This window comes from Heliangelus exortis, chromosome 5 (assembly GCF_036169615.1).
Source record: "Heliangelus exortis chromosome 5, bHelExo1.hap1, whole genome shotgun sequence".
In the NCBI taxonomy this organism is placed as follows: Eukaryota; Metazoa; Chordata; class Aves; order Apodiformes; family Trochilidae; genus Heliangelus; species Heliangelus exortis.
Window position 1 is genome coordinate 40,446,736 of NC_092426.1, and position 19,733 is coordinate 40,466,468.

Consider the following 19,733-nt stretch of genomic DNA (forward strand, 5'->3'; position numbering starts at 1 on the left):
AAGTCAGTGCATTTCAGTGGCTTTCTGCAAAGTCTGTGCACTTGTCCCATGGCAAACACAAGGTCCTAGGACACAGCTGAGATCTCTCTCACACCAAGGCAAGCTGCACCCCTCTCATTTCTGGCTCATTTCTGTGTTCCAGCTGACACTTGCTAGCTTGGATGCACATGGTGACTTTATTGTATAGCTCTGGCCTTAGTTCTGAATTAAATGGGACTGAAGAAGATGTGGATTATGTGGGTAGATTCCAAGGATCCCAAAAAGGGAAATACTGCCTCTCCTCTTGCCATGGGGCTTGATAACATGGGTCACCATAAATCTGTCTTGCCCTTTGAACTGTATGATTAAAAACTGCACCTTTAGAGAAGAGATGTATTTAAATCCTGCAGGATGATTTATTCTCTTTCTATTTTGCTAGCAGTGCTAGCAGGAATATTAAAGCGATGTCACCCTCAATAGCACAGGAGTTAGAATGGCAGATAGCTGAGAGGCAACCCTGAATCCCCTGGCTACCAGCACTTGTCCTGAGCTTGCCCCCATTTGCCTGAAGGAGTAAGTGGTATCAGTGTAGGACTGACCCATTATACCACAGGAAAAGTAGAAATTTATGTCTCTTGTAGAAAGCAGTTCCTCAGACAGTGTTTTTCCTCTGTGAAGAGGGAAGTATATTTGACACAGATTGTTTTTCTTTGCCATTCTCCTTGTTTTCAGACCTACCAGAAAAAAAGATGGCTTGGAAACCAGAAGCTGTCTCAGCACCATCTGTGACAAATTCTATGAGCATATGATTACTGGAAGCAAATAAGTCATTGGGTAGCTTTGACCCACAGGTCTTGTCCATTAGAACTGCAGAAGACTTGCTGGGTCCATCATAGACTTTAACATAGTCACCCTGACAGCCTCTGGTTTTCTGCAGCTCAAAGGCTTGAAAGTGCAGGGAAATCTGGAAGGGAAAAGAATATAAATATATGTGCCTCTTATGGTTGTCCTTTGAAACAGACAGAAACTCAGGTGTAGCCAAGCCCAGACAGGGCTTCAGGGTTCAGATCCTGTGACTGGGTTCAGATCTTCTTGCAGGGTTCAGATCTTGTGACTGAATTCTCCCATGCTCAGGCTGCTTTGTCTTGGTTTTGCAAACCTGACAGGTTTTTTAATGGAGGTTTTTCAAAATCACAGCTCTGCTGGTGTCTTTGCCTGTGGCTGGCTTAAGGACACGAAGGAAAAGTAGAGACCAGTCTGAAATATGCCCCATAGAAAGGATTCTATCTGGCAACTGGTAGGCAAAGTACAAGACATAAAAGTAAGCTTACTCAGGGCCACTGTTAACCTGTGCTTACCTTTCTGGCTCGGGTTCTGATGAGCCAGACACAGCTGGTGTTGTCTGAGTAATTTCTGGGGTAGTTGGCAGATCTCAGTGAGCCCGATGCTGCATCCAGAATAGTGCTGCAGCGACCTGAGAAAGAAACAGGGTTTGCTTCAGCACCAGATCTTCCAGTCATTGATCATCACAATTTCTTCAGAATGGACTGGCCTTGATTTTTTTGATCTTCCAGCATTAATTTCTCAATACTGGTACATCTTGAGTAAAATGAAGAATCACATGGTCCTAATTTTCACATAATGCAAAGTATCTGCACATCGAGATGGGAAGTCACAAAGTGCTTGGAGAAAGAATTAGTTTTCACTAATTAGCTCCACAGATTAGCGAAGGATCTCTTTCTGTATTTCTGAAAAGCCTGTGAGAGGTTTCAATTCACTGCAATTGGTGACATTGCTTTCCTGGGATGGAGAAGCAGGAATAAGTTGTCCCTGCAATGCTTAAATTCTAAGCTTAGGAGGAGGACTTTGGTTTTTATTCTGTGCAAGGGGTAATACTTTATCCATCATGGTTTCTTCCTTTGAATTCATCTGATTTTATAGGAGAATTTCTTCTATCAGATGTTAAAATTAGTGAGTTAAAAATACTTTCAAATTTAGAATGACAGCTTAAACACTTGAAAACTGGACAGGGCATTATGAAACTCACCCAGTTCACAGAAGCCTACAGATCTTTCAGTTTGGAGCAGGGTCTTAAATACAAACTGCAATGAGGAACATAAATGTCTGGCTCTTTCTGGGTTTTATATTTATCTCCTGAGCTGTAAAAAACTAAATGACTCCAGTGAAGCATGGTATGCAGTCAGGCCAGTTGCACAGCAGCAACTTAGGGCAACAGTGAATATGCTTGATTTAGGTTGGAAGCAGAAAGCATTTTCTCAGTAATCACAGTGTGCCTCCAGCTTCACCTTTGCACTCTCTGCTAGAATGACCCTAATGGGTACCATGACTTGAGAAGAGGCTCACAGTTCTTTGCAGAGAAATTGCTCCCTCTGCAGCTCTGTGAAGGATATGAAAGGAGATGAAAGGGTGGCTTTGAGATACTTACTGCAATTGTACAGTTTGTTGATTTTGGCCACATCCAAGTTGCTCAGTCCCTGCCTCTGTCCAATATGGACTGATCCATCAGGAATTGGTATAATAGTTGCTTTCCCACTGGTATTAGTGAAAGTGTATCTGAAAAAGAAAAAAAAAAACCAACAAACAAACGTGAAAAATTATGTACTTTAAGCACAATTACTTTTTTGAGGGTTTGATTTCATGCTTTGGAGGAAGAACAAGAATTGTACACAAGTGATTGCTGTGACCAACAGTGCTGTTCAGAGGGGTTTGATGGAGATAACCAGAAGCAGAGTCAGCCTCAAGGTGACTCCTAAGCTCAGCTGTGAATGGCTCCTTCGAAGAAAGCTAAAGGATAAGGAATTCATCTTGGGTAGCAGCTTCTCTGAACTAACAGTGCTTCTCTTAGAGACAGAAAGGGGAAACTGTAGTAGAAAGGTAGCGAGGAGAGTTATTATGGAAACTAATCCTATAAAAGTAAAAGCAATGCCATGCTGGTACTTACGGGCCATAGTGCATTACTGAGGAATAATCATATGGAAGCCCCAGGTTGTTGGAGTGTTCAAATTTCTTGAAGTCTGGCCTGTCAGCTGCAACACATGATATTGTACTTAGAGCTTTTATTGCCACCTATTTACTCCCTGCAGGGAGTAGTAGGACACATTTACACCACTTTATGGGCTAAGGAGTTCCAAGGCACTTACGTGGACTGATGTACTCCCACATGATCTTTACATGTTTATCCCTGTCACTCCGAGAATGTTCATGCAAGAAGCCCAGGGCATGGTCCAGTTCATGCTGAATTATTCCTTTCCACATGCAGCCTCCTTTCATCACAGAGACAGTCTGTCCACCTCCTACTTTCCCATAGTTGGACCAGCAGCTGAGAGAGGCACCAACAGAAGCCTTACAGGATTTTCAGTGTCAGAGAAAGGGATTGTACAGAGAACATTGCTTCACACACATTTTGTGAGGGTGGGAGGATTCCTTACTGTCCACTCTGACAGTCTACAGAAAGCCCAAACTAACCATGGTGTAGAAAACAACAAAAAAGTAACCTCTAGGGCTTCCTGGGACATCTTCATTCCTGCATTCTGACTTTCTTTACACAGTGATTAGAAATAATTACTTTCTTTCTCCCTAGGAATAATAGCTTTTCCAAAACACTGAGCACACTAGCAAAGCTTGAGCTAAGATGAACAGCACTTTCAGGATAATGGGTGTTGAACAGTTCTCTCCCAGGCACCCGTTCTGACCTTCACAGCTAACTTGGTGATTCAGAGAACTGTTTAGATCATCAGTTGAAATTAGTTTTGCCTGTGCAAATCAGAGCTACAGTAGGTGTTATGGGTTAGGCTTAAATGTGTGCTGGACCACACAGAAAACATGAGTTTAGATATTCTTCCATCTTAATGCTGCTTTCCCATGACCTGCTGCATATCTTTGGTGAGTCCCTCATGGAACTGCTGAATCCTTGGACTAGCAAGGTGTCCCAAGGGCCATCCTCCCTGGCCCTGTGATAAAACACAGTTTCTCCTTTAAATCCATCCCTCTTTCCACTTCAAGGTCCTATCAGTGTGGTGGAGAATTGAAAAACAAGGTAGAAATGACCTGCTAATTTAGCATTTCACTTACCCATCTGCAGATCTAATGCTGAGGTAGTCACGTTCCTTCTCACGCTTCACAAAGTTGATACAAGTCAGTGCTTCAAATTCTGCCATGGCCTCATGAATCCCTCTTATGTGGCTCTCCTCTGGAGAAGAAAGAGTTAATTTTGAGAGATCAAACAAGGACAATGGAAGGGGCTATAAATATCTTACCTGTGCTCAAAACCAGGGCAAAGGAGGGACAGAAACATTAAGCTTGGACTTTTCTTGCTTTTGCTCAGTAATGAATTTCATTTAAGGTATTAGTAACCTGGTACTCTCTATCCAGATATTACCCAAACAGAATCAGGTGGCAGCCTTTTTTTTCTCAACTAGTTGTTTGAAATTACAGTGGTGATTGTGGAGGTGTCTTCTGATTGTACACTTGATTGTACACAAATGAAAAGTAGCCCATTGAAACCACACTGCAATGGGCATAAAACTTATCAAGGCAGGTATTCTGGCAGATGCCACTAGAGGGAAGGATTATTTTTGTCTCCAAGAGACCAGACCCAAACATTATGGGTTCAGACTTCTCAAGGAAATTTGATCCCTTTTTCATTTCCTGCTCAGGTCTTTGCAATTTACAATTTATCTATGCTTGCACTGCACAAGTAGATCCTTAGCTTTGAGTTAATAGTTCTTTGTGTGGCCAAGGGAGGTAGGTTTCAACCTGAAGCTTATTGGTTAGAGTCCATTAAAAAAAAAAAGAAAATTATCAAAATTTACACTCACCATAAGCAGGATCCAAGACATAGGGAACACGAACAATCCCATCGCTGGACTGGGGCCATTTGCAGTGGCGACAGTTGAAGGCACTGCGACTCCTTTGTGGAGCTATGTCACCTTCCAGCAAGTACTGAGAGCTGTCTGGGGTGAGAAAATGGGGAAAAGCAGTGACTGTGAAGGTACCACCCCGAGGGACTCAGTGGTCACCACCTGCTCCATATTTTATTTATTTTTTTAAAAATGTTTATATATTTTTAAAAAACCTGTACTCAGGGCTGGTGAGGCCACACCTCGAGCCCTGTGTCCAGTTTAGGAAGGAGATTGAGGTGCTGGAGCAGGTCCAAAGGAGGCAACTGGGCTGGTGAAGGGACTCGAGCACAGATCCTACAAGGAGAGGCTGAGGGAGCTGGGGGTGTTCAGCCTGGAGAAGAGGAGGCTCAGGGGAGACCTCATCACTCTCTACAACTCCCTGAAAGGAGGTTGGAGCCAGGGGGGGGTTGGGCTCTTTTCCCAGGCAACTCTCAGCAAGACAAGAGGGCACAAGAGGTCTCAAGTTGTGCCAGGGGAGGTTTAGGTTGGACATTAGAAAGAACTTCTTTCCAGAGAGGGTGATCAGCCATTGGAATGGGCTGCCCAGGGAAGGGGTGGATTCTCCATCCCTGGAGATATTTCAAAAGAGCCTGGATGTGGCACTCAGTGCCATGGGCTGGGAACCACAGTGGTAGTGGATCAAGGGTTGGACTTGATGATCTCAGAGGTCCCTTCCAACCCAGCCAATTCTATGATTCTATGATTCTATGAAATATCTGAGCCACAGACTGTTGGACCCTTACTTGGGAAAGTATCACTCCTCCTTCTCCTTTTCTATTTTTCCATAAGCATCTGCTCTTGACTAGCGTGAGACTACTGGGCTAGGTGGACATTCTCCGCTTCCTACCTTTGCTGCTGTGTCCTTAGGAATAGAAAGTCTGGAGCAGAGAGCACACAACTGACCATAAATTATCCAGAAGTCTGTTCTACAAAGCCATATGATGTTGGAATGCAAGTGGGTTTGCATTCGAGTAAAGGCGGTGAAATAATAAAGCACTCAAATACCCAAGTTCTCTTTTTAAGTCCAAAGAATGACTAAAATGGGGAGAGCTAAAGCTGAAGAAGCTGCCATGATAGTTCAGTTGCTTCTGATAGATAGTTCTGGTGTTATCACCAGTATTGGCACTATAGATCTGAGATGCCATGAGGCTTCTTCAGACCACACAGCAGTCCCAGTGGCCTGTCCCTGGACATCTCTTACCTGATGGTGTGCAAGAGAGGAAAAACATTTGCACAGATTGTCATAAGGCCTTATACCTCCAACATCACCCCCAAAATGCATCAGAGACCCATTATAAGCAGGGCTTTGCTGGCCTTACCCTTGTTAACTTCTAGAATTCTGCTAAAAATAACTTGGTCCTCGGAGTCAGGCTCTGGAGGTGATGGGGATTCTGCACAGAAATACAAAAGTATCACTTTCTCTCTCCCACTGAAAAGGTGCATCCTGATTTTTAACCTGATGAATTCCCACAAGTCCTGATAACAGGGATGCATGTGAACTGCCCAGAGCCTCTTTAGGGACTGCCATGATGTTCACTCATACAGAGATTTGCTCAGTGACACAATTTTGTCAACCTCCCAACTTGTGTCTATTTTAGCATTAATGCAGTTGTAAGAATAATTCTCTTTCAGTATTTCCCTCCCTTCCCAGCCCCTCTTTCCCTCCCTTCTTTTCCTCCCCTCTCTAGTGATCGCATTTTAAGGCCTGGCCCTTTGCTCAGTAGTTTTCCTTCTGCAGGTGCAGTTTGCACTCAAATCACACATGAGACACCAGGAGTAAAACAAAAAAAATTAAAAAAATGGAGAACAGCCCTGCTCCTTGCTGTTGGACTCGCTGACCTCCTGAAAAAACCCTTGGAACCCATGAAATTGGAGCTGCATTCCTACTTCACTGGTCAGACTGGTGTCCCCAGCTAAGCCCAGCACCAGGGATTCCAAGGCCTTAGGAGGAGAATTACCCTGGGCATTGTGCATAAGTCTTGACATCAATAAAAAGCTCAAGTACATGGCCTCTGCTCTTGCTGTAATCTTTGGAAGAGACTTAAACTGTGAGATTAAACAAAGCTGTTTTTAGCAATAGAAACAGCTGAGATTTTTTAGCAAGCTCAAGCAATTGCCCAAGACTAAGAGACTCCTCTTTGTGTGAAATATTATGGTGAGTAAAATTTCTTCCTTATGATTAATTTGTGTTAAGTATGTGCTGCTTTCTTAGTAACTGAGATGCAAACAATCTGTATATCAAATGCTTGCATTAGGATGGAATAATACATACCATATATATCCTCTTGTGTAGTAACCTGAAAGAGGTGCATTGGTATTAGCTCATGCTTTATGTTATAAATATTAAGCCAAATAAAACCTAAAGGATAAAAGTATCCATGCTACCACTGAAAGTATCTTTCACCAGTGCAATCTTGAGCCTTTATATACTGTGTAAAGAAGTACCATAGTGTGGCAGATATTTTTCTTGGCTGTGTTGGAAAATATGGATATCATGAAGAGAATCAGCACAGAAGACTCAGGAAATGCAAATTTCAGATGTGGTGTCAGTTTCAGCTCTTCCAGCTTTATTTGTGTTCCTACTAGTAGGAGTACAAGGCTGATGAAATGGCCAGGGATGTTCTCCCAGTCCGGCCCCACAATACACCAGTGAAAGGCTGTGGTAGGTACTCCTGCTAGGGAACTGTGTGGCTCAGGTCTCCCATTGCCATCCTGCCCTTGCTTTGTACAAATAAAAAGCAGTTTTGAGTTTTCTCTGTGATCCCAAAGAAAAGAAAATCTTACTGGGCTATATCTGCGCACTGTGGAGCAATAAATGGAATAGGGATGGGAACTGCTCACTCTCAGACACTGTTATCTGAGAAGACTTCCCTGCAGAGGTGCAGATATGGGTGGAATATGTGCATGTTGACTTCATTCCCCACAGTGCTGAGCCCCGAAGTGAACAAAAAGATGATTTAGCTGTCCTTACCTCAGTAGGTTCTGTTGCTGCAAAAAGCAAGGAAGAAAAAATAAAAATAAAAAAAAAGACAAACAAAAGAGAGAAATTAGATTGTGAACGCAACTTCCCAGTGTAGAACAGCAAAGGCATCCTCAGGCCTGGGAATGCCTTTGGAAGGTCCCTTTGCTTGGAGGGGATGCACTAACTGATGCCTCTGCACACAAATTAAATTAATGTTTAAACAAAGAGCTCTGCAAATCCCTAGCAGGTCATGCTGAGGGACAGACTCCACCTCATCTACCTTCTAGGAAAGCATTTTATCAGCTTCAGGGTGGAATATAACACAGGCAGCTAAATATGTTTTGTTCCTGGATTTCACTGCATCAGGTGCAGGATAACCAGCTCAGCAATCCTCTCTGGTTTCACAGTGTCAAGGTGTAAAGTTATAAAATAAGATGAAGGCTATAATTTAGCATGGGGCAAATAATCTCAGCTTCAGGATCTACTTGACAGCAGTTTGGAATCATTCTGAATCCTAAGGTGTTCTAGTATGTTATATTTTGATTTCTACCAAACGTTAGTCTCTAGATACAGACATGGAAGTGAAAATCTGACTCAATATATAAATTTCTGAGCAAAAACTTCATTATTATCTAAAAAAAGTTTAGAAATTACAAGAATCTCCATAGGTCACCCAGTTTATCTCCTTTCCCTAAGGCAGAAATAATATTATTGATGCTATTCCTGACCACAGTTTGTTTATCCTGTTCTAAAGTATGATGGATATGCCACAAGCCCTTCTGGCAATCTCTTTCAGTTTGCCAGTAATTGCACTCTTCCTTGCCAAAATTTAAAGCCACTGTTTTTTTCCTATCCAACACTGACATAGAGAATGCTTCTGCAAATACTCCTGATTTCTAAGCCTGTCCATGTTATCTTTTTGACCATGTTTTTTTCAATAGATGGGCCAAGTCCTGTCACAGCTTGCAGCACCTTTCCCTTTTCAGAGTGGTTATTGCCCAAATCTACTGAAGGGGTTTCCTTCTGTTCAGCATCTACCTAGAACCTGCAACAGGATTGCTTTTATTGAGCCAAAAATCCGTCAGCCTGTCTTTCCAGCCTGTTCCTTTGGCTACATGGCAATGGAAGTGGTGTGGCAGTAGTTTATTATTACAGAAAATTTCAGTCACTTGCTCTCAGCTGCATCACAGAGATCCATGGCATCCAATAAAGCTCTGCAGGAGTGCACATTTTTAGTGGAATTGACCAGATTTAGAATTCATGCACCCAAGAAGCACTGGATTAATTGACTGGGCAAAGGAGGTGGAAATTTGGCTCCAGATTCTTGGGCACATAAAGCCTGCAGCCTCCTTTTAAAGCCCAAATGAGCTCTCACAGAAGGCATCTGCAGTGTCCTTGATCAGTTGAACATCTGGTGTGGTACAGCTTGCAAAATGACATTGTGCACTTCCTCCCTGCACTCAGCAAATACTGGAAAATGTCTCAAAAGACACAAAGAGCACTCACTAACAATGCTTAAAACCAAGCCTGTCCATTTGCTTTGATTCCAAGTATCCTGAGCAGTGTTTTTACAACATCGCTTTGCTTCTCTGCCATAAATGACAGCTCCAAAGAAGACCTGGTCAGTTTTCATCAGCCACTTACTGGCTCTCACTTGGTCAAGCAGAATTTCCCAAGGGCTTTTCCCCTTCCATCCCATCACCCCCCAGTTTGTTGCTGTCAGTAAAGTCTACCCACACTTTTATTTCAATTGAACTTCTCTGGAGATCTGCAGTGACCTCCTTCTGTTCTGTGAGCTGAAAAAAGCTGTTCAGCTAAGCCTTGTATGAATTGTTTTCTATCCCAGGTCAAAGCAAATCTCTCTCTGATGCCTGACATCTTTTCCTTTTACTGCTGCACCAAGCTAGGCAAGGAAACACAAGCAGCATTCTTTTTTTGTAACATTCAACTTAATGGAAAGGTATTAAAATGTCTGCTTAAAATCTTATTTTCAAGTCTGTGAAAGAACATCTAAATTAACCCAACAAGCAATACACCAGAAGCATGTGGGAAACACATCTGAGTAAAACCACATCTGTATTCAGCCCAGTAAAAAAATTAGGAAATATGGCTTTATACAAAAGGCTTTCGAGTCAGTGCTTACACATGCTCTAAAGCCAAGGCACCCACATGACAAGGTGTGTGATACACACTCAAGAATTAACACTCAACTCTAAAATACAGTAGAAATCCTACTTACTTGCAGTGCTGTTTTCATAGTTGTCCTGCAAAACCAATAGATAAAAGGCATTATTCATCCCTAGGCCATAAATGCAGCAACAATAACCCCAAAATCAGGCTGAAGGGGGGAAAAGCAGTAGATTTGCTTTATATATTATTATATTACTAATATTTTTCTTGCAGGAAATTTATCAAAACAATCTCCATAGCTTCAAACATAGGCATCACAGCTCAATCAGAAGGTGGCCCATGAGTGCATTGAACTGCTCTCACCTGAACAGGGAAGCCCAGGGTAGCATGAAGCAGAAATGCAGTGAAGACAAGGAACATCTTCAGATCCATTCTCCAGTCCTGCCAGCCCACCAGTTCCTGTCCTTATCTCAGGAGTGCTGCTGCTAGATATACCAGCAGAGCCTGCTCTGCCAGGGCTGAAAAAAACTGCACCAGCCAATGGGGATCCTAGCAGGAAGCAACTTCTTTTGCAGCCTCAACAGCCAGTTTAGCCTCTGGGCATCTCCCAGTGCCTTGCTCCTGCTGTCACAGTCATCTTCAGCATCCCTTCTTTCCATGCCGTCATCCTTGCAGCTCTCTGGAGCTGGGTCAGCCTCATGCTTGTGCTGCCAGGCACTTCCTCTCTTTCTTGGAGGATCTTTCCTCAGGTGCTCAGTTTGGCCCTTGTTCCTGGATAGCTCTCAGAGCACTTTATTGGTTTAGATGCCGGGTGCCTTTCTTATCTCTCTGTCACAGAGATAATATCTGCCATAATATCTGGCAGCTGCAGAGTTGTGGGTGCCCTCATGAGCTTTGTGACCAGAGGGGGAGAAAAAAGGCAGCAGAAGCAGCACTTACACATTTTGAGGAAGATTAACAGATCTATTGCTTGCCAGACTCCACTAATCCAGGAGTGGATGTGGGAAGCAGGAAATGCTTGTAGGAGCTAAACCAGGAGCCACTGCTGAGCCTCTTGTCCACTTGTTGTCACCTTCTTGCAGCAAAGCTCTGCTGGGTGACCCACTGGGGAGTTGTCTGGTCCTGATACACACTTGGTTTGTGTCAGAGTACATTTTTCATGCCTGGGGAAAGAGAATGAATTACAGGATGTACAGATTCTGTCTCTAGGCAATGCCACTGCTCAGACACCCTCAGAGTAAGTTTCAAACCCCCTGACACTGTCAGTCCTTCTTTCTGTATAAAAAAGGCACCCCAGAAGTTATCTATGCTCTAGAAGATGCTCTAGAAGTTATCCATGGTGGTGAAGGGATCAAGCAGCAGCAGAAGGCTTAGAACCTGTACTTAGTCAAGGGAGGGAGCTGCATGGAAATGCAACCTGAATTTTACCTGTGAGGCTTGTGCTGCATCTTAGTGGTGGGAAGCTCATAGTCACACACTGATGAGTACTTTGGGAAAGCCTGGGCTGACAAAGTCCAGGGATGAAACTTCATGACTCCCACAGGGAGGCAGCATAGGGGAATGCTGCTTTTTCTTTAAGGTATGCCCTGGGCATAGGGTAGTAATAACATGGTCCTTTTAGCCATGAGAGAGCAAAGCTCAAGCAGACACTGTCAGGCTGTTAATGTGCTGACACAGGCAGTCCATGTGTCTTCTGTGTGCAGAAGTTCTTGGACTAAGCCTGTTCCTTCATAGTTGTGTTTCACAGGGGTGAAAATCTTCCTCGTGCTGATGTAAAGTTGTACAGCTCTTGTCTGAAATCCTGGAACGGTTTCTCAGGTTTGTCACTCAGCACAAAGGCAAAAGAAGTCTGTGATGCCTTGTTATGCCTCCACTGCACCAAAAAGACACTGCAGAAAGGGGCCTGCCTAGCATCTCCTTCCATTAGAGTTTAGGGGATAAAAGGAAAGGCCCCTCTCAGGGAAAAGCAGCCTAGAATCAAAAGGATGGATCAGAGATAGTGAGGGGAAAAAGAAAACCAACCCAAATCTAAAAACCAAGGTAGGAGTATGAGTAGCCTTGGCATATTTGTAGAACGTTATTGGGAAAATACTGATATCTCCTAAATGCTTCTGCTCAGGGAAGAATGAGAGAACATGGCAAAAAGGATGCTGGGTTTTTTGAAGCTGGGCATCCAAATGTGCTGTGATCTGAAGCAGTTCCTCTGCCTGGCACCTTAGCTCTGTGCTGCAGCAGTGATGCTGGGCAGGCTGGTACAGAAATCTGTGGCTGTAAATGCTGCAGCTGGCAAAGCAGGCACAGCAGAGAGAGGGGCAGTGCTCTCTCTGCCTCCTGCCCACCCTGAAGAACAAATCATCTTTGGTTTGTGCCTGATATTTCAATATTTGATTTGTTTTCCAAAGTGTGGTATTTGTAGGGGAGGAACTGTCACTGTGCTGTTGCCACTCATCAGAAAAAAAACCCAAAAACCCAACAACATAAAAAAAAAAAAAAATTTTTTTTAGATATTGCAAAAATAGGAGATGATTTTAGTAGATGCAGTAAAGCTGGTATCTCTAGCAGAAAAGGTGCCACAGAAATTGTCTTTAGGAATTGAACTGGGCCTTAGCAAAGACAAGTTCTCTTTTGCATGTCTAGAAGAAAAACAAATGGGAAATTATGACAGGGCTCAAGTTGTCTTGTCTGTATATCCCAGCTTCTGGTGGACATTTGGGATGACACTGATTTTACAGACATGCACAATGATTTTCAGGTGTCTGAAAACAACAGCAAAGCTTCAAGAGTTATTTAGGCAAGAAGTCTGTCTGCAAAAGGAGCTCCTGAAAGAGCTATGCCTGAGGACATGTGCTGATTTGGACATACCTGTGTGCACAACCAAGAAAAGGCTTTGCAGACACATCACTGAAAAAAAATGTGTTTTCTCTTTTGTTGCATATGGGAGTTCACTACACAGCCAAAATCAAACCAGCAGATGTATAAAAGACACTTTCCAGCTTTTGCTCAGCTGTGTGTCATTTAGTCATCTCTGTTATGCAGTTATTATTCTCTTTGGAGTGTTTCATTGTAGGCAGCTCACAAAATATAATGTAAACCATCAATGCTTGGTTAAAAAAGAGGAATAAAATGCTTATTAGAGCTGACTGTTTATAACTAATAGCTCCTATTTGCTGTGTAGTAAAATGCAAGGAAAAAACCTCCAGGAAATAAGAAAACAGACATATTTATGTTGAAAGCTTATGTGGTGGTTACCATAGATGATTAATGGTATGATTTTAACCAATTTTAAAGTTTTAAAAGCTTTACCAAAACCAGCAATGGAAACAATGGCATGGTCCACAGGGCATAACTGAAATTGTTGTGGATTGGCATCACATAAATAAACACCACAAAACTACATTTACACCCCAGGGTTAATGACAAGTTTGAACACAAAAGATATTATTTTAGACAGAACTGCTCAATAACAGTTTCTGAGGAATGTCTGCTTTGTGGGGCACTCTGGCATTTTGGCTCCCTTTTATTTGGAAGTTCTGGTCTCAGCCCAGCTCTGGGCTCATTCATTGCCAGTCCTATGGCAATGAAGTCTGCTTCCACCTCAGTGCTTTTCACTCTTCCCCTCTGTAATTCCAGGTGTTGGAACACTCCATCACACAGAGCTGGCTTCCTTTTCTGTGGTGTCTTTACTATCAGGTAACTTTACAGATAGAAGTAAGTCCTCACAGGACCTTTTTCTATGTTGACTTAAAGGAGTTTGAGCCCTTTGGTCTTTCTTCTTGGTTCTACAATCACATTTTCATTCCTTCCCCCTGCCCATACCTTTTGGGTAATGCAGTGATGAGGAGTCAGTGATTTCAGCTAAATACATACAGCACTTTTTTTGGGTTGTTACAGTTCTTGCAGTGCTGGCAGCTTCTGAGGGTTTCAGATAATCAGCAGAGACTTCAGGTCCCTACACAAAAGCCTGACGTGTCATAAAAGACAACTCAGATAAGGCAAAGTGCAGTTAGAAGCTGCTTTCCCACACTCAAGAGCATACTTGCTGAATCCATACATTTAATTGGCCTTCATGTCCTTCTCTACACTTCTCCAGATCCCTCCTCCCAGGGAACAAATGGAGTTGCTTAATATTATCCCCATTTCACTTTCTCTTGTGCTTCCAACTTATGAGGGGCTCCTGAGGGATTCCCCTGTCCTTTCCAACATCATCTGTAGCAATGAATTTGCATAGTCTGCAGTTTTCTTAGCCAGAGCACTTACAAATCCTCCAGGATATTTAATCACCAGCTCCAGCTCCAGTCCCAGCACTCTGATACAACTCAAACCTAAATTATTAACATTAGCTTGCTATTGACTACTCACTTCTCTGTTCAACGAGCCAACCCTAGAAACTTTGATCTTCAGTCTGTCAGCAGAAGAGAAAAAATGAAGAAAATATACTTTTTTTTTTCATGATGGATTGTTCTTTACAAAAGAAAAAGATGTGGTTAGCAAAAAACCCCAACAAGCCAGTACAGAAACAAGTTGGCAAAATTTCTAAAATAAATTATGAAACAAAACTTCATTTCAAAATCAGACGTCGAGGCCAAATTTAGCAAGACACAACACAGCAATAAAACTTGGATTTGCAGTGATGTATGATCCAATGAGTGTTGGGGCTGAGGGGTGGGAATGGAGATGATGAAACTGGAACTTTTTATTTGGACAACTCTAGTAATGAACTTCTGATTGTCTTGACAAAAAAAACCAAACCAACAAATTCCTTTCTTTTATCAGGGGAAGCCATCTGATTTGTCTGCTGCCCTGCGGTGAAGAATGGCTGAGATCAAAGGTTTTACATGATGTTTCCAGCCTGCAGAACAATGTCCTGCTGATTGCAAAGGAATCCATGTGATGGGGTAAGGTGCAAGCTGTTGGAGTGCTGCCTGGGGTTATTTTGGGGCTCCCTCAGGAGGGAGGCATCACACATATAGCACTGGAGAGGTCCCCTGTCTGCCTCTCCTTGTGACAAATTGAGCAATGCCAGGCAGCTCCCCTGCTTGGTTTCATCTTCTCTGAGAAAAGGTCTCCCTCTTACCACTGCCTAGCCTATGGTCCCACTAAATGTGCCTTGAAAGTTACCTTTGCATACTTGTTTTTGGGCTTTTTTGGGTTTTTTTTAACTGTTTTGGATTTTTAAATTGTAATTTATGTTTAACTTGGAGATTATGTGTGGATCTTTAAGTGTGGATCTCCCTCTGACCACTGGCTAGCCTATGGTCATATTAAATGTGCCTTGAAAGTTACCTTTGGATACCTCTCTTTGGGTTTTTTCTTTTGTTTTTTACTATTTTGGATTTTTTAGTTGTATTTTATAATTTATCTTGGAGATTACGTATGGATCTTTAAGTGAGAATAGAAACATCAGCTCACATCTGCTTCTCACCTGAGTGCATGGGGGCTGAACACTGTGCTGTGAGGGAACAGCACCAAATCTCTGCCTTTATGGGACACAGATCTGCCTGATCAGAGTCCCTTGGTAATCCTAATCGTTGTCTCTTGCCCTGGAACAAAGATGCTGCCATGTGCTATCACCACCATCAGCACTTCTCTGACTTTTTATTTCCCTTTGTACCACATGAGGAAGGCTGTCTGCTCTCTAGCTCAATACATCTGCTTGTTACTCACTGCCTTCCCCTTTCTGCAGGACTTCTGAATATTTCAGTGGGAGCCTTGAGAAGACAATTTTGAGCTTACTGTGCTTTTCTGAGTGTCAATTCTCTGTGAATTATACCTTAGTGTAAGGCTTTTTTTCCTCTTTTGGGAGGATAATCTGTAGCTCCTCTCATGCCTCCTGGGCAGGTGAGTTTGGACATCTTCCCCTGCTACTTCTGGATCTCTCTGGATTCACAGAAAAGTACTTTGGGAGAAGTTAAAGCACAACCTTTACATCCCATTTCTTATTTCAAGAGAGGTGCTATCTGGGCAGACTGGAGTGATTAAACATTGACAGTGGAGAGATTCCCTATAAAATAACAAAGAATCTGCTTCTTGTTCCTGGAGTCTTTTTGCCAAAGAGCACGTTTGCCTCCAAAGAAGAAACCATTGATCTCTTACAGCTTGGAGCACAATAACCAATGCAGCACGGGCTCCTGGGCACTGCAGGACACCCAGAAAGTTTGTTTTGCTCATCATGTGTTGTGAGGACATTAGCAAAACCCAGTGGGTCTCAGGCAGCCAAACTGAGAGGGAGAAAGGTATGGCTTGAGGGCCAGGGTGTCCAGAGAGGACAAGCCCTATTGCCACTCATTGTTGGGGTTCAGATTTTACAAGGAAATAATTCACTTTAATAAATAATAAATTTAATAAATAATAAATTAATTTAAATAGATAAATAAATAAATTTAATAAATAGTTAACTTTAAAATCTATACCTGTCTCAAGATTTAACCATGTTATCTATCACAGGAAACCCTCCCCCAATCATCCTCCTTCAGTTTCTGAGTGCTGCCTCTTCCTCAAGGAGCAGGGGATTGCCTCTTTAACTGGGCTGTGCTAGGGCTTCTGCTATCAGCATCTACAAACCCACCAGAGATCACTGGGGATTTATCCTTCCAGCACTCCCCTGTGTAAAGGAAATCAGGTATTTGAGGCTGAGTCTGTTCCTCCTGGAGAAGAGAAGGCTGAGGGGAGCCCTTCTGCCCATGGTCAGGACTTCCAGGGCAGCTCCAAAGCAGCTGGAGACTCCCTGTGTCCAAGGAGTCCCATGGACAAGACGAGGGGCAATGGGCACAAGGTGCTCCTGGGGAGATTCCATTGGAACACAAGAGGGAAATTTTTCCCCATGAGGACAGTCAGACCTTGGAATGGTCTCCCAGGGGAAGGGGGGGATTCTTCCACTTGGGAAAGTTGGAAGTCTCAGCTCCAGGGGGTGCTGGGACATCTCCTAGAAACAGTAAGATGAGAAGGGTTGGACCAGGGCATCCTGGGGGTCCCTTCCAACCTCACATCCTGGGATTCTATTTTCCACACTTCCCACCAGAAGGAGCTCACCCATGTGCAACCTCTCTCCCCCTCCCTCCCACTACTGATTTCCTCCAGGTCACCCAGGAATTGCTGGATTTTCCACAGTGGGGCCTGAAAGGATTCTGGAGGAGGTGGGTGCCAGTTCTGTGCTTTCACCATTCCCTGGGGAAGAGGAGCCAGAGGATGCTGCTGCTCAAAGTGTGACAGATCTATCCCTGGTGCTTCCCAGGGGAGCTGTGGCTGCATTAACCTTGGCTTACAGCTGTGATTACATTAAAGAAAAAGCTTCCAGGGGAGCTTCCCCTTTCCACCCATCTGCAGTGACTCTGCCATTAGTTACTGAGCACCTTAAAGGGCCATTGCCACATTACCTATGGTTACCATTTTTCAAGCACTTACCAGTGTTTTCTCTGTTGCTTGATGAGCACATCCCTCTCCTTAGAGAATCTGCAGTGGAAATAAATTAAAGAGACTGCCTTGAAATCTTCTGAAGTGAAAAGCCTAGCTGTGTTTTCATGTTTCATTTATTTTAGATTTATGTAATTAGCTGATAGAAGTATGCATGGCCAACTTTAATCTGAGGGCTTTCAAATCTGGGTTTTTGGCTTCAAATTCATCTCTGCTGTAGTTTCAGTTCTCCTCAGTGGACTCAGCTTTGGCTCTCAGTTCACAGGCTTGGATGTAGAAAAACCAATTGTTTCTATTTGAAGATTTAGTGAAGCTCTGGTTTCTTAGAGGGATGGTTCTGTTGTGGATCTGAATGATACAGTGTGAGTTTATCAACAAATCAAGGTCAAGACACTTTGAGAAAATTTTGAGTTCTGCTCCCATCCTTTGCGTATGTATCAGACTTCTATCTCTGGTAAGGAATGTCATAAACAAAATGAGGATATTTGTATTCCTTCTTTAAACAAGTAAATTCTTTTTTGTAGAAAATTGAAGAAGTGGGTGATGTGGAATATTCAAAGTTAAACCACTTTCTGCAAAGGAGAAAAGGGTGGACTATTTCTCACTTTCTTTTTTTTCTGGTAATCTTTTCTGATTTAGAAGAGAGAGAGGACCATGTGTTGTTCATTTTGGACCACTATAAAAAGAAGAGAATGTAGAGTTCATTCTCTCCAAGAATTTATGAGGGCCACAGAGACAGTGTCTGTCACCAGCCATTAGAGGACTTATGGTTCTACTGTCATTATGCCATTGCAGGCCTGGTATCTTGAGGTCTGACAAAGAAACAGTCACTAAGGTGCTGGTTTATGTGATGACATCACTAAAAAAAAAAAAAAAAAAGTAAAATGCAAAGAGAAAAAAAATGTGTTGAATTATCAGGTCAACCTTTTTACACAATTAACAGGGAAAACTTGGTCATTCATGTAACCAACTGGGCAGCAAAACTGATGACATCCTGGTCCTCCCAGGTGCAGGACCACATGCATCTCTGGTGATGGGTGTGTTATTAAAGCACTCAGTCTGCTCTGCCAGAAAAGCTGGGAAGAAAATGGGATGGTGAATCTCTTCACCTTCAGCTTGGGAGTAGCTGCTTCTCATCTGCCTTACTTGTCCCTCACTTTTCCTTATTTTGCAGGGCATGGGGAAGGAGGCCTTTTCTTAACTGAGGTCTGGGCTCTGCACCTTCTCCTCCCCACCAACAAAGCCACTGGGCAGAGCTCTCCTGTGCTGCTGATGTGGCATGAGAAAGGGCTGGCAACATTTGCTGCGTGGTACCTGTATCCTCACAGCCTTTTTATCATCACCCCAGTAGCTGAATTCCTGATTTTGTCAGGGACAAAGATCTTTGTTGTGTTTGGAAGGGACCATGCTCTGTAGCAAGAGGCAAAAGTCCTGTCTCCTTTCTCATGATATGCCAGAGGCCTGGTTTAGAAGATCTGGCTACAAATTTTATGGCTTTGGGTGAATAGAGTTGATGCAAGCTCCTTTTCACCTGGCAGACTGCTTGGGTGTGTGTGTGTGTGTGTGTGTGGCACTGTACCTGGCACAGCCTGGTGTAGTTTTGCCTTGTTTTTTCTCTGCCTCTGAAAGAGAAGAAAGGGGTTTGGGAGCTTCTTCCAGGGTCCATTAATATGCTGCAGAAGGCAGTGTGTATCCCACTGTAGCTGAAACAACCCTACCAAGATTTAAGGATGTTTAGACCATTTACATTGTTTTTTCAAATAAAGAAGTAGCCTCTGAGTGTGGTTTCTGTGCTCCATCATTTCTGTGTCCTGTTCTGGGCAGAGGCAGCCAAACCAGGAAAAAAAGCTGTAGGCAGCCATCTCTCCTACACACCTTGCCATGCAACAGCTGAAAATTACCCAACTGTTCTTGTTCTGGAGACAGGAGCTGACCTTTTCCTCCCACTGTCTGGAACCAAGAGTGTCTCACCTTTGAACAGAAATTTTGACATGAGATTCATGTATTTTGCCATAATTTAGGTGAAATGCCAAGTCCAGACTTTGCTGGAATGAAATTCTCTCTCTCCTAAAGCTTGATGACAAATTCTTGTCTGATAATGTCCCAAAACTTCTCCAGTGGAATTGGAATTTCCTAGGAATTAGGCTGTACAAGCAGCAAGAAGATGCTGGTGTGATATGTGTGTCATGCTGGGGACATCCAGTTTGTCATGGGGGCTTCTGATATGTAAGTAGTGGTGTGACAGACATTGGATGGTGAAGAAGTTAGAGGAGAAAGAGGGAGGAAAGGTTTATGAAAACAGCTACATAGAAGATATAACTGAGTTTCAA

The 19,733-nt window shown here is 43.1% G+C and overlaps 1 protein-coding gene across 1 annotated transcript; it reads right to left on the minus strand.

Moving 5' to 3' along the window:
• Nucleotides 1–631: 631 nt before the first annotated feature.
• Nucleotides 632–10,762, minus strand: LOC139796733 (astacin-like metalloendopeptidase). The gene is made up of 12 exons (XM_071745070.1): nucleotides 10,357–10,762; nucleotides 10,103–10,127; nucleotides 7,873–7,889; nucleotides 7,174–7,198; nucleotides 6,221–6,292; nucleotides 4,818–4,952; nucleotides 4,072–4,189; nucleotides 3,141–3,319; nucleotides 2,942–3,026; nucleotides 2,426–2,553; nucleotides 1,338–1,453; nucleotides 632–943 (listed from the first exon to the last, which is right to left on the minus strand). The coding sequence occupies exons 1-12, from the start codon at nucleotides 10,423–10,425 to the stop codon at nucleotides 632–634; spliced, it is 1,281 nt and encodes a 426-aa protein (XP_071601171.1). The 5' UTR covers nucleotides 10,426–10,762.
• Nucleotides 10,763–19,733: the final 8,971 nt, after the last annotated feature.

Excerpts from the sequence above, each read along its gene's own strand:
- LOC139796733 (XM_071745070.1), bottom strand. The coding sequence starts at position 10,425 with ATGGATCTGAAGATGTTCCTTGTCTTCACTGCATTTCTGCTTCATGCT. Across the intron at positions 4,953-6,220 it reads AATTCTAGAAGTTAACAAGG|ACAGCTCTCAGTACTTGCTG; the intron begins GTAAGGCCAGCA and ends TTCTCACCCCAG. Across the intron at positions 3,027-3,140 it reads GTGGGAGTACATCAGTCCAC|CTGACAGGCCAGACTTCAAG; the intron begins GTAAGTGCCTTG and ends CATGTGTTGCAG.